At 42.6% G+C, this 14,830-nt stretch overlaps 1 protein-coding gene across 4 annotated transcripts in view; it reads right to left on the minus strand.

The window, feature by feature from the left end:
• Positions 1–8,052: 8,052 nt before the first annotated feature.
• LOC119950880 (broad substrate specificity ATP-binding cassette transporter ABCG2-like) overlaps positions 8,053–14,830 on the minus strand; it is a 274,650-nt gene continuing 267,872 nt past the window's right edge. For all 4 annotated transcript variants that reach the window (XM_038773769.1, XM_038773766.1, XM_038773765.1 and 1 more), the window contains one exon: positions 8,053–8,751. In XM_038773769.1, coding sequence (XP_038629697.1) covers positions 8,604–8,751 — 148 coding nt within the window. In that variant the 3' untranslated portion in view covers positions 8,053–8,603. The remainder of the gene's footprint in view (positions 8,752–14,830) is intronic.

The following is a 14,830-nucleotide window of genomic DNA, read 5'->3' on the forward strand; positions in this document are numbered from 1 at the left end:
CTTGACTCCGCCCACGACTCCTCCCCCTAGTGCTGCTGTATAAATACCCTTGTACAGAGTCAGCCTGCAGTTCACTGAGAGTTCATCAACGGGTAACAGGCTAGCTCTGTAGTAAGTCGATTAAAGCCTAGATTCATATCGGAAACACGTGTCTGATGAATTGATGGTTCCATCATATTGAAAATGTGTTCTTCACTGCAAACAGCCTCCCTCAACACAAGCCCTTCACTCTGGGTCCCTCCTGACATCAAGCAATGATAGCACACAAGTCTGATTTTCAGCATAATCAATAATTAATATAGGATAAGTTAATGACTATACCGACTGAGAAAATATCACCCAAAAGATCTATAATATATCTAATAATGGGGCACTTTGCCCTCCTGTTCACCTCTGTGGGTGCACACCCTGTGACTGTGGATGAGGTGGAAGCAGCCTGCTCTCTTGTTTCTGCATGCGACTGCGATGTCCGTGGCTTCCATCCTCATCATGGATGTGCCAGTGGGGACTCCTCTATAGGCTGCAGCACCTGCAGAGGTCTCATAGGCTCTCACTGCATGATTGCTTCCTGAGTAATGAGGGCTGAGGGATGATGAAGAGAGGGATGATGCCAGTCAGTGACCCCTCATCAGCCACATTCACTGCCTCAGTACTTTCATTGTTCCCTTGCAGCTGCCATCCACTCCTTTCTGTACCACTAGTGACACTGAACAGTTAATGATACAGGGACTCTGTTTCTGTGCGAGTCAGTGCACTGCTACTGTGCATACTCAAGAGTGGTGCTGCATACGGCTCTCAAAGAGGTTGGCCGTTCTTTCAATGGAGGAGCTTATGCGCTTAAAACCCCAGGGTCGTATGGAACAAATCTAGTCTGTGGAAACCTCCATTTGCCTATGGATCCACAATGCCTCAGGAATGTCTAGTCTAGCATTCAAAAACTCATCTGCTTTTGATGCTGAAGGAAACTTCTCATCCCTTGTGACACCTGAGGTACCGCATGTTCACCCTGCTAAGCATGTTGTGCATGTCCTCCATCCCGCGAGGGTAAATTCGCACAGCTGCCTCATCTTCCTCCTCCTTCTGTGCCCTCATGAGGTGCAGTTCATCTAGTGTTCTTTGTTCTAAGCTGTATTGAGGCCCAACCAAGATGAGTGTCTTTGCATTGGTAGAAGGTGTGGAGGAATGATGTGTTGGTGCAGTGTTTGGAACATCTCTCCCCACCAAGAAGGCTGACGACGGCTGGTACGGTACATTCTGCTCCTCCTACGTAACTGGCCCTGTGATAAATACAAAGATGGTGATGAGAACTTGGGCTACTCAGCAGGTGCCTCAACAAAATCAACCCATGTGTAGCCACAGAGCATACTGGTCAGGAGTGACCTCCATGCCTTTCACCTGTTGATTGAGCTGGAAAGTGACCCTAAAGTTGATGACTTCTCATTTCACTATCATCTATGGCTTGACGTAATGGGAATCCTGTGATCTCCAGTATTGCCTCCTCCATTAGGGTCAGTGTGTGAACTGCAGCACACTATCTCTCATCTCAGACATCCATCCAGAACTACACACTCTCTTCTACAGGATGAAGGGACATGTTATCATGCCTCCTCCGGACGTCTTGCACCACGAGGCCACTAATCTGGCAGAGATCCCACCTGTCCACAAGGCCGCCGAGATGGCAGCCATCCCACCTGTCCAGGTGCCGGCGTTCCCCCCTCCACCTCTGCGTGATCGACGAGAATGCGGCGCCCACCACAAAGACTGGATCTATAGACTTAAATCTTGTAAATTTTGTTCAGTTTGCTCTGTATCTGCACGATAGACACCTTCCAATGTACATATGTTAATTAATTCCCTACTTGAACATCGTTATGAATGCATATACAGCCACAATCCAAAATTTATTTTAAAAGTGGGAGATGTCATAATATCCACTCATGTATATCATGAGATGCAGACAGGCAGTGATTGACACACAGGATAACCAGTGAACACACATGACACAGAACAACTAATCACCAGACAGGACACCACCAGTATAAAGCCCACAGGGCATTAAGACTCTCCCTGTCTCACAGGACACGGCCAGGGAAATTGTCGCAGTGCACAGGCCAATTAACATCATCACCATGTGGTAGAGAGCTAGTCTTGTCAAGCCAGTAGGAGGTTATCAGTTTGGTTAATAGAGTGTCAACCCACAGCAGATTATGTACAGCGATCAACAGGTTCAACAAAACAGTGTTGGACCATCTCCTGTGTCAGAAGCCTGTTTCTCGTTTTACTGCATCCAGTTGCAGTCGATGGTAGACCAACACAGATAACACATCAGAGTTCTTTGAAGATACAAACAGCAAGTTGGATAATGGGGAACCTGTGGATGTGGTATATCTAGACTTCCAGAAGGCGTTTGACAAGGTGTCACATGAAAAAAGGCTGATCCAGAAGGTGGGATTGCATGATATTGGGGTAGTGTACTAGATTGCATTGAGAATTGGCTGATTGATAGAAAGCAGAGGGTGGGGATAAATGGGTCCTTCTCTGGCTGGCGAACTGTAACTAGCGGGGTGCCACAGGGCTCAGTCCTCGGACCTCAACTGTTTACAATCTATATAGGGAAAGCAGTCAGTGAAGAGGAGATAGAGTTTACAGGCGGATATAGATAGACTAGGAGAATGGGCAAAGATTTGGCAGATGGAATTTAATATGGATAAGTGTGAGGTTATCCACTTTAGCCAAAAAAATAGAAAAGAAAATTATTATCTAAATGGAAAGCAGATTCAAAATGCGTCTGGGCAGAAGGATCTGCGTGTCTTTGTTCATGAATTGCACAAAGGTGGTATGCAGGTACAACTTGAAATAAAAAAGACAAATACATTTTTAAAAAATATTTAGAGTACCCAATTTTTTTTTTGTTTCCAATTAAGGGGCAATTTTAGCATGGCCAATCCATCTACCCTGCACATCTTTGATTGTGGGGGTGAGACCCACACAAACACAAAGAGAATGTGCAAACTCCACACAGACAGTGACCCGTGGCCGGGATCGAACCCGGGTCCTCAGCACCTTGAGGCAGGCAAATGCAATTTTAGCGTTTATTGCAAAAGGACTGGAGTATAAAAGTAGAGAAGTGTTGTTGCAATTGCATAGTGTTAGTGAGACGACATCTGAGTATTATGTCCAGATTTGGTCTCTTTATTTGAGGAAGAATGTGGTGGCATTGGAGGCAATTGGCAGGAGGTTCACCAGATTGATTTTGGGGATGAAAGGGTTGATGTATGAGGAATAATTGAGCATTTTGGGCTTATACTCACCGGACTTTAGAAGAATAGTAAGAAGTCTTACTGTCATTTTACCTGAGGAAGGGTCAGTGCTCCGAAAGCTAGTAATCGAAACAAACCTGTTGGACTTTAACCTGGTGCTGTAAGACTTCTTACTGTGCTCACCCCAGTCCAACGCCAGCATCTCCACATCATGTTTAGAAGAATGAGAGGGGATCTAATCGAGATATATAAACTACTAAGATGGATTGATAAAGTAAACGTAGACCAAATGTTCCTCCTTGTGGGGCAATCTAGAACAAGAGGTCACAAATATAGGTTGAGAGGAGGTATATTTAAAACTGAGGAAAGGAGGAACTACTTCTCCCAGAGGATGGTGAATTTTTGGAACTCACTTCCCAAAGTGTGGTGGAGTCTGAATCATTAAATAGTTTCAGGAAGGAGATAGATATATTTCTGATTTCAAAAATGGGTTAAAGGGATATGGGGAACAGGCATGGAGTTGGACTTGAGACCAGAAAGAGATCAGCCATCATCTGATTGAATGGCAGAGCAGGCTTGAAGGGCTGAATTGCCGATTTCTGCCCTTAATCCCTATGTTCCTATTAAACCAATTTTACAAACGTGCATTTGAGGCAGCACGGTAGCACAAGTGAATAGCACTGTGGCTTCACAGATCTATCCACTTGTGCTACATAAGAACATAAGAACTAGGAGCAGGAGTAGGCCATATGGCCCCTCGAGCCTGCTCCGCCATTCAATGAGATCATGGCTGATATTTTGTGGACTCAGCTCCACTTTCCGGCCCGAACACCATAACCCTTAATTCCTTTATTCTTCAAAAAACTATCGATCTTTATCTTAAAAACATTCAATGAAGCAGCCTCACTTGGCAAGGAATTCCATAGATTCACAACCTTTAGGGAGAAGAAGTTCCTCCGAAACTCAGTCCTAAATCTACTTCCCCTTATTGTGAGGCTATGCCCCCTAGTTCTGCTTTCACCCGCCAGTGGAAACAACCTGCCCGCGTCTATCCTATCTATTCCCTTCATAATTTTATATGTTTCTATAAGATCCCCCCTCATCCTTCTAAATTCCGAGTACAGTCCCAGTCTACTCAACCTCTCCTCGTAATCCAACCCCTTCAGCTCGGGATTAATCTAGTGAATCTCCTCTGCACACCCTCCAGCGCCAGTACTTCCTTTCTCAGGTAAGGAGACCAAAACTGAACACAATACTCCAGGTGTGGCCTCACTAACATCTTATACAATTGCAGCATAACCTCCCTAGTCTTGAACTCCATCTCTCTGGCAATGAAGGAAAAAATTCCATTTGCTTTCTTAATCACCTGTTGCACCTGTAAACCAACTTTTTGCGATTCATGCACTCGCACACCCAGGTCTCTTTGCACAGCAGCATGTTTTAATATTTTATCATTTAATTAATAATCCCTTTTGCTGTTATTCCTACCAAAACGGATAACCTCACATTTGTCAACATTGTATTCCATCTGCCAGACCCTAGCCCATTCACTTAACCTATCCAAATCCCTCTGCAGACTTCCGGTATCCTCTGCACTTTTTGCTTTACCACTCATCTTAGTGTCATCTGCAAACTTGGACACATTGCCCTTGGTCCCCAACTCCAAATCATCTGTAAATTGTGAACAATTGTGGGCCCAACACTGATCCCTGAGGGACACCACTATCTACTGATTGCCAACCAGAGAAACACCCATTAATCCCCACTCTTTGCTTTCTATTAATTAACCAATCCTCTATCCATGCTACTACTTTACCCTTAATGCCATGCATCTTTATCTTATGCAGCAACCTTTTGTGTGGCCCATTGTCAAAGGCTTTCTGGAAATACAGATATACCACATCCATTGGCTCCCCGTTATCTACTGCTCTGATAATGTCCTCAAGAAATTCCACTAAATTAGTTCGGCACGACCTGCCCTTTATGAACCCATGCTGCGTTTGCCCAATGGGACAATTTCCATCCAGATGCCTCGCTATTTCTTCTTTGATGATAGATTCCAGCATCTTCCCTACTACCGAAATTAAGCTCACTGGCCTATAATTACCCGCTTTCTGTCTACCTCCTTTTTTAAACAGTGGTGTCACGTTTGCTCATTTCCAATCCGCCGGGACCACCCCAGAGTTGAGTGAATTTTGGTCAATTATCACTAGCGCATTTGCAATTTCCCTCGCCATCTCTTTTAGCACTCTGGGATGCATTCCATCAGCTCCAGGAGACTTGTCTACCTTTAGCCCCATTAGCTTGCCCATCACTACCTCCTTAGGTGATAATAATCGCAGGGTCCTCATCTGTCATAGCCTCATTTCTATCAGTCACTGGCATGTTATTTGTGTTCCTCAGCCATTTCCTCATCTCCCATTATTAAATCTCCCTCCTCATCCTCTAAAGGGCCAATATTTACCTTAGCCCACTCTTTTTGTTTTATATATTTGTAGAAACTTTTACTATGTTTTTATATTCTGAGCAAGTTTACTCTCATAATCTATCTTACTCTTCTTTATAGCTTTTTTAGTAGCTTTCTGTTGCCCCCTAAAGATTTCCCAGTCCTCTAGTCTCCCACTAATATTTGCTACTTTTTCCTTCAATTTGTTACTCTCCCTTATTTCCTTAGATATCCACGGTCGATTTTCTCTCTTTCTACCGTCCTTCATTTTTGTTGGTATAAACCTTTGCTGAGCAGTGAAAAATCGCTTGGAAGGTTCTCCACTGTTCAACTGTTTCACCATAAAGTCTTTGCTCGCAGTCTACCTTAGCTTGCTCTTCTCTCATTCCATTGTAATCTCCTTTGTTTCAGCACAAAACACTAGTGTTTGATTTTACCTTCTCACCCTCCATCTGTATTTTAAATTCCACCATACTGTGATTGCTCCTTCCGAGAGGATCCCAAACTATGAGATCATTAATCAATCCTGTCTCATTACGCAGGACCAGATCTATGACCGCTTATTTCCTTGTAGGTTCCATTACATACTGTTCTAGGAAACTATCGCGGATACATTCTATAAACTCCTCCTCAAGGCTGCCTTGACCGACCTGGTTAAACCAATCGACATGTAGATTAAAATCCCCCATGATAACTGCTGTACCATTTCTACACGCATCAGTTATTTCTCTTTTTATTGCCTGCCGCACCATAATGTTACTATTTGGTGGCCTATAGACTACTCCTATCAGTGACTTTTTCGCCTTACTATTCCTGATTTCCACCCAAATGGATTCAACCTTATCCTCCATAGCATCGATGTCATCCCTTACTATTGCCCGGATGTCATCCTTAAATAACAGAGCTACATCACTTCCCTTACCATCCACTCTGTCCTTGTGAGTAGTTTGATACCCTTGGATATTTAACTCCCAGTCGTGACCATCCTTTAACCATGTTTCAGTAATGGCCAGTAAATCATAGTCATTCACAATGATTTGCGCCATCAACTCATTTACCTTATTCCGAATACTACGAGCATTCAGGTAAAGTACATTTATGTTGGCTTTTATACCTCTGTTTTGAATCTTAACACCTCGATCAGTAACCTCTTCTAAGTTATATTTCCTCTTAACTTTTCTCCTAATTTTCCTTGTCATTGAACCCATATCTTCATGTAACAACCTGCCGCCTCGCTTACCATTTATGTTTTTACTTCCTGTTTTATTATTTTAGTATTACTGGGCCTATTCACTGAGCTCCCCTCAGTCACTGTACCTAGTACTGTCACCCTTTTTGATTTTTGACTATGGCTCCTCTGCCTTACACTTTCCCCCTTACTGCCTTTTGTTTCTGTCCCTGTTTTACTACCTTCCGACTTTCTGCATTGGTTCCCATCCCCCTGCCACATTAGTTTAAACCCTCCCCAACAGCTCAAGCAAACACCCCCCCCCCCAGGACATCGGTTCCAGCACGTTCTCCGCGTGTCTGCGTGGGTTTCTTCCGGGTGCTCCTGTTTCCTCCCACAGTCCAAAGACGTGCCGGTTAGGTGGCTTGGCCATGGTAAATTGTCCTTAGTGTCCAAAAAGGTTAGGAGGGATTACTGGGTTACGGGGATAGGGTGGAAGTGAGGGTTAAGTGGGTCGGTGCAGACCTGATGGGCCGAATGGCCTCCTTCTGCACTGTATGTTCTATATTCTAGAGGAGAGACTTGCTCAGGAAAATATGGCTGGCAGCCACATACATTTTTTTAATGTGCGCCACACAAACAATGTCATTCCTGGGAGTATACCTCAGAAATTATATCTAGTGCATACCAAAACATTCTTAAATCTGTTTAAGCTCTGCATTTTTAATTGATGAACAAAGCTAACCATTAAAGTGCTCATGCAACACAGCATTCATTATAAGGTACAGAATACAAAGAACAAAGATCAGTACAACACAGGAACAGGCCCTTCGGCCCTCCAAGCCTGCGCCGGTCACGTGTCTTGTCTCGGCCAACTGCCTGTATCCTTCTATACCCCATCTGTTCATGTGTCTATTCAGATAAGTCTTAAAGGTCGCTAACGTATCTGCCTCAACAACCTCACTTGGCAGTGTATTCCAGGCTACCACTACCGTCTGTGTAAAAGGAAATTCCCCGCACATCTCCACGGAACCTTGAACTTGTGCCCCCTTGTAATTGTAATTTCTTCCCTGGAAAAAGCCTCCAACTGTTTCTTCTAAATTTAATATTTCTAATACAATCTTGCACACAACCTTCCATCACAGTTATAAAAATTTAATAGACAAAAACTCCAGAATCTTTGATATTTTTCTTCACTTTCAGAAAGATAAATCAGAAATAAAACTTGGATCAATACAGCATCTTCATGACATCACAAAGTGCTATACAGTCAGTTAAGTACTTTTCAGATGTTGTCACTGATGTAACATAGGAAAACACAGCAGCCAAATTGTGCACAACAAGAACCCACAAACAGCAATGAAATAAATGACTAGATAATTTCTTTCAGTTGTATTGGCGAAAGATAAATGTTGATTAGGCCAACTCTTTGTTCTTCTTCAAATAGTGCCATGGGGTCTTTCACATCCACTCAAGAGAGAAATTAGGACATCGATCAAGTATTTAATCTGAAAGGCAACACCTCCTGACAGTGAAGCACTCCCTCAGTTCTGAATTATCATCCTAGTTAATGAGCTGACGTCTCTGGAGAGGGTCTTTATTCTTCAGACTCACAAATGAGGATGTCTCTCGTGAACCAAGCCTGACACCTTGTCCCAATTATAATATGCATTGAATAGCTCTTGTAGATCTCAAGCATAACATATGGTCATTCTCATTTTTGGAAGCATTATGTAAATTTCCTCATAAACCTAAGACTGCCATATGCTATGGTCAGAAAGGTTATTGTCATGCAAGCAAGTACAATAATATTCTCCCAGATAGCCCACAAACCAAATCCGCTTCCTTGCCCACACAAGTATTCTTCACCATAACATCTAAAAGAAAAACAAAATTCAGTTTAAGATGCACTGTAAAAGTACAAATCATATCTTAAACAGTGAACAAGTAACAGTAAATTTTGCAAAGCTGAAATGTAATTACTGCAAAATCAAAATGAATCATAAATGAGGTGTCCCCCAACTCCACAGATGATTCTCTAAACCATGTGACCATTGAGTAAGGCATTCACCTCTGAAGACAGCCTTGTAAAATTGACCCTTTCAAGAAACAAATACAAATGCTCCGGGTTGGTGGGTGATCACAGAAAATACAGAGCAGAAGAGGCACTGTATTTTCGAGTTTGCAACGACACATGAAAAACACCCGACCTACCTACCTAATCCCATTGCCAGCATTTGGCTCATAGCCTTGAATATCATGACGTGCCAAATGCTCATCCAGGTTTTTTTAAAAGATGTGAGGCAACTCAGCACTACCATCCTCCCAGGCAGTGCATTCTAGACTATCACCATCCTTTGGGTAAAAAAGCTTTTCCTCATATCCCCCCTAAAACGCCTGCCCCTCACCTTGAACTTGTGTCTCCTCGTAACTGACTCTTCAGCGAAGGGAACAGCTGCTCCTTATCACCATGTGTATACCATAATTTTGTACACCTCTATCAGGTTGTCCCTCAGTCTTCTCTGCTCCAGCGTAAACAATCTAAGCCTATCCAACCTCTCTTCATAACTTAAATGTTCCATCCCAGGCAATATCCTGGTGAATCTCCTCAGCACCCCCTTCAGTGCAATCACATGTGTGGCGACCAGAATTGCACGCAGACTCCAGTTGTGGCCTTACCAAAGTTCTATACAACTCCAACATGACCTCCCTGTTTTTGTAATCTATGCCTCGATTGATAAAGGGAAGTGTCCCAAATGCCTTTTTCACCATCCTATTAATCTGCCCTCCTGCCTTCAGAGATATTTGGATTAACATGCCAAGGTTCCTTTGTTACTTGGGGCTTCCCAGTGTCATGCCTTTCACTGAATACTTCTTGTCAAATTTCTCCTTCCAATGCGTACACCTCACACTTTTCAGGATTAAATTCCACTTCAAAGCTTTTAATCTTCAAGATTTGCAGAGAGGTTTGAATAAGTTAAACAGAAATAAAATTGACTGTGAAAAAAAATACTTCAAATGTTTCCACCACATTAAAGGAAAGACTTTTATCTTAATTTCACCGATCTTTCATTTTGACATGCTGGGAGAGTTTCTTTGGACCCTCCTTTCAGAACACTCGCCTTCACCCCTCATCACCCTTTATGAGGCCGCTTCATACCCTCCTACTCCCCCATTTTCATGGGCATTTCCCCCTCAGAAAAGAGAGTAATTCTGGATCAAATCGTGGAAAATGGATAGGGACAGGAATGGGCCTACCGGCAAAATTCCTTACAGACAATGGGGTAGAATTTGCAAATGATGAGTTTAGGGATCTGTGTGAAAATGTGAATATCACAGTTATGAATATGGCTGCAAAAAGCCCATTTAGTAATGGTGTGAGTGATACAAACCATGCTCGGGAAAATGTTGGCAGATAGACCAAACTGCAAGCTAAATTCAGCTTTAGCACGGGCGGTACATGCAAATAATTCATTGCAGATGGTGCGGGGCTATAGTCCCTATCAGTTAGTGTTTGGTAGAAATCCTAAAATTCCGTCCATTTTGGATGATCTGCCTCCAGCTTGAGAAGAGACTACAATTAGCTTTGCATTTGCTCAGCATTTAAATGCATTACATAGCAGTAGAAAAGCTTTTTTGGAAGCAGAAGTCTCTGAAAGAATTCGCAGAGCTTTAAGGCATAATGTACGGCCATCAAATACCGTTTTTCAGCAAGGAGGCGTAGTATACTATAAGAGAGACAATTTTAATGAATGGAAAGGCCCAGGGAAGATCATAGGCATAGATGGCAAAACAATTATTTTGCAACATGGAAATCAAACTGTTAGGGTACATTCATCAAGGATAATGGATACAGATTACAAATTTTCAAATTTAGACAGAGCAGACATGATGAAGAACCAGGGTCATCTGGTATGCATGTGTTACAGATCTGTGAGGACAAGTTAACTGATACAGATAGGGTTTCTGTAGGGGAACACAACACTTCTGATGAATTAGAACAGGCCATTTTTCCGAAAGGACAACTGCTAAAAGTTGGTACAAAAGTGAGATACTTGCCTGAAGGGTCTAGTCAATGGAAGGATGCAACTGTTATTAGTAGAGCAGTCAAGGCCACTGGAAAGTATAAACATTGGTTGAATGCACAGCATTCAGGGGAGGGAGTGAAGACAATGGATTGGGAACACGTAGTTCAAAAATGGAGGGCACAGAAACGTAGTGCCAGTTCAGATAGTACATCAGATAGTGAACAGGTCCGCAGGAAAAGGTCGAGAACTATTGAAAGGACATCCCATAGCAGAAGGGAAAGATCAAGCAGTAGCAGCACAGAACGAGATACCAGATGGGAGAGGGGACGTAGTTTATCAAGGTCTCGGAACATTAGTAAGACTACGAATACTAATGGGAATAGAAGCACACATGCACATGAGATTTTGGTGGTTTCCAATAAATTAGATGAAAAAATTATCAAAGATGCCAAACAGGAAGAACTGCATAGTTAATAATAATAATAATAATAATCGCTTATTGTCACAAGTAGGCTTCAATTAAGTTACTGTGAAAAGCCCCGAATCGCCACATTCCACCGCCTGTTCAGGGAGGCCGATACGGGGATTCAACCCGCGTTTCTGGCATTGTTCTGCATTACAAGTCAGCAGTTTAGCCCACTGTGCTAAACCAGCCCTGTTGTAATGAATTTGGAGTATACACGGAAGTACCGGATAGGGGACAAAGAGCTCTATCCCACAGATGAATTTGCATGGAAAAGGTTCTCCCGGATGGAATTTATAAGGCAAAGGATAGGCTTGAGGCAAGGGGATTTGAAGAAAACTTAGAAGATCATGATTTAAGGGTAGATTCGCCTATGGCAGGAAAGGTTATTTTAAAGATCTTCTTGGCTCTATTAGCCACAAAGGCATGGGAATGCAAATCTATAGATACAAAAGCTCCTTTTTTGCAGGGGCATCAGCTTCAGAGAGATATTTTTCTCTGTCCTCCTAAAGAGGCAGCTAACAGAGAAGGGGTACTGTGGAAGTTGAACAAATGTGTATATGGATTGAATGATACATCTAGGATCTGGTATTTTTCGGTAAGGTCAGTTTTGTTAAAATTAGGCTGAAGCCAGTTAAAAGCAGATCCGGTAATGTGTTACTGTTTTAAAGAAAATCTTTCTGGCATCTTTATGATGCATGTTGATGATTTTTTGTGGGGTGGGACGAATTATTTCAAATCTATTGGAATCTCTGGTTTGAGGAAAGAATTCAGGGTTGGAAGTCAGGCTTCCGGTGCATTTAAATATATTGGACTGGAAATCGGGCAGACTAGGTTAGGGGCAACTTTACGTCAGCAATCTTATTTGGAAAGCACCAGTCCAATAGCAATTAGTTGTGGCCGGATTTTCACAAAAAGATGCAATGGTTTCAAAGATGGAAAAAGAGCAACTGCGAAGTTTAATTGGGCAACTGAATTGGTTAGGTCAACAGACTAGACCGGATGTGAGTTTTGATGTCTTAGAGTTGAGTACAAAAATGAATGATCCCAAAGTGGAAGACATAATAAGAGCAAATAAAGTGCTGGTCAAACTACAAATGCAGGAGTGTGTTTTGAGGTTCCCGGTTTTAGGTGACCGTAGGGACTTGAAAATCATAGTTTATAGTGATGCGTCCTATGCAAATCTATGTGATTGGGGTTTCAAGCACAGGAGGTTTTATAATTTTCCTTTTGGGGAACAATGGTAAATGTTGCCCTCTTGTGTGGGAACCAAAGAAAATAAGGAGAGTGGTCAAAAGCACTTTGGCTGCTGAGACGTTAAGCCTTGTATAGGCAGTGGACATGGTCTTTTATATATCTCAGATATTGACAGAAATTTTGGGATTAGGGGATTTAGGTAATATACCTATTGAATGTCACATTGACAATAAATCCCTGTGGGAAAATGTGCACTCTACAAAATGTGTCAATGAAAAGCGGTTCAGGATCGACATCGCAAGTTTGAAGCAGATGTTGTACAGAGGGGAAATAGCAAAAATTAAATGGGTTGACAGCAGTTATCAATTGTCAGACTGTTTTACAGAAAGAGGGGCTAGTTCACAGAAACTTTTGGATATTATTAATGAAGGGCGCCTGTTTCTGTGACTGTTTTTTTTCCAAAAATGAAAAAAAAGAAGGGGGAAAAATGCGTGTGTTTTTGGGTTTCTTGTAATTTTATTTTCACCTAATTATTTTTTTCTCCAAGGAAGGGAAGACTGTTAAGTAATGGGTTAAGAGACATTCCCATTGGTTGTCTCATTTATGTTAAGTATTCTATAATTGGCACTGATATATAAAGGGGCTTCAGGTGCCCTTTGTGTCAGGTGATGTGATGACAGAGTTTTGTGCAGAGTCTGTTAAAGTAAAATAAAGGTCTTTGTGAAAAGAAGCAGAACCTTTGACTCTTTATACAACAGCAGCTAAACGTCTGACATGAGGTGCCATTACAACCAGTGCTAGATGGTACTCTGGTGAGGTCTCCCAGCAGCAAATGGTGAATCCGAGGTCCCAGTTCAATCTGGCGAATGCATATTTAAATGATTCTTTAGGTCCAGTGAGAGCAAGAACTAGATTGCGATGTCTCACGAGATTACGTTAAATCTCGTGTGACGTTTTGAGCATTGCGAATCTCGTGAGAAGCCTCTCTCTCGATAGAATAGAACAATAGATCGTTACAGCGCAGTGCAGGCCCTTGATGCTGCGCCGACCTGTGAAACCAATCTAAAGCCCATCTACACTATTCCATTATAATCCATACGTTTCTCCAATGACCATTTAAATGCCCCTAACGTTGGCAAGTCCACTACTGTTGCAGGCAGGGCATTCCACGCCCTAACTATTCTCTGAGTAAAGAACTTACCTCTGACATCTGTCCTATATTATCTCCCCTCAATTTAAAGCTATGGCCCCTCGTGCTAGACATCTCCATCCGAGGAAAAAGGCTCTCACTGTCCACCCTATCTAATCCTCTGATCATCTTGTATGCCTCTATTAAGTCACCTATTAACCTTCTTCTCTCCAACGAAACAGCCTCAAGTCCCGCCGCCTTTCCAGATCAGATCTTCCCTCCATACCAGGCAACATCCTGGTAAATCTCCTCTGCACTCTTTCCAATGCTTCCACATTCTTCCTACAATGCGGCGACCAGGGCTGCACAGAATACTCCAAATGCGGCCGCACCAGAGTTTTGTACACATGCAACATGACCTCATGGCTCCGAAACCCAATCCCTCTACCAATAAAAGCTAACACGCCTTCTTAACAACCATATCAACCTGAGTGGCAACTTTCAGAGATCTATGTACATGGACACCGAGTTCTCTCTGCTCATCCACACTACCAAGAATCTTACCATTAGCCCAGTACTCTGCATTCCTGTTACTCCTTCCAAAATGAATCACCTCACACCTTTCTGCACTAAACTCCATTTTCCACTTCTCAGTCCAGCTCTGCAACTTCCGCACTGTCCACAACTCCACCGACTTTAGTGTCATCCGCAAATTTACTCAACCGTCCTTCTACACCCTTCTCCACGTCATTTATAAAAATAACAAACAGCAGTGGCCCCAAAACAGATCCTTGTGGTACACCACTAGTAACTGAACTCCAGGCTCAACATTTCCCATCAACCACCACCCTCTGTCTTCTTACAGCTAGCCAATTTTCTGATCCAAACCACTAAATCACCCTCAATCCCATGCCTCCATATTTTCTGCAATAGCCTACCGTGGGGAACCTTATCAAATGCTTTACTGAAATCCATATACACCACATCAACTTCTTTACCCTCATCCACCTGTTTGGTCACTTTCTCAAAGAACTCAATAAGGTTTGTGAGGCACGACCTACCCTTCACAAAACTGTGTTGACTATCCCTAATCAAATTATTCCTTTCTAGATGATTATAAATCCTATCTCTTATAATCC

This window comes from Scyliorhinus canicula, chromosome 16, assembly GCF_902713615.1.
Source record: "Scyliorhinus canicula chromosome 16, sScyCan1.1, whole genome shotgun sequence".
Taxonomy (NCBI): domain Eukaryota; kingdom Metazoa; phylum Chordata; class Chondrichthyes; order Carcharhiniformes; family Scyliorhinidae; genus Scyliorhinus; species Scyliorhinus canicula.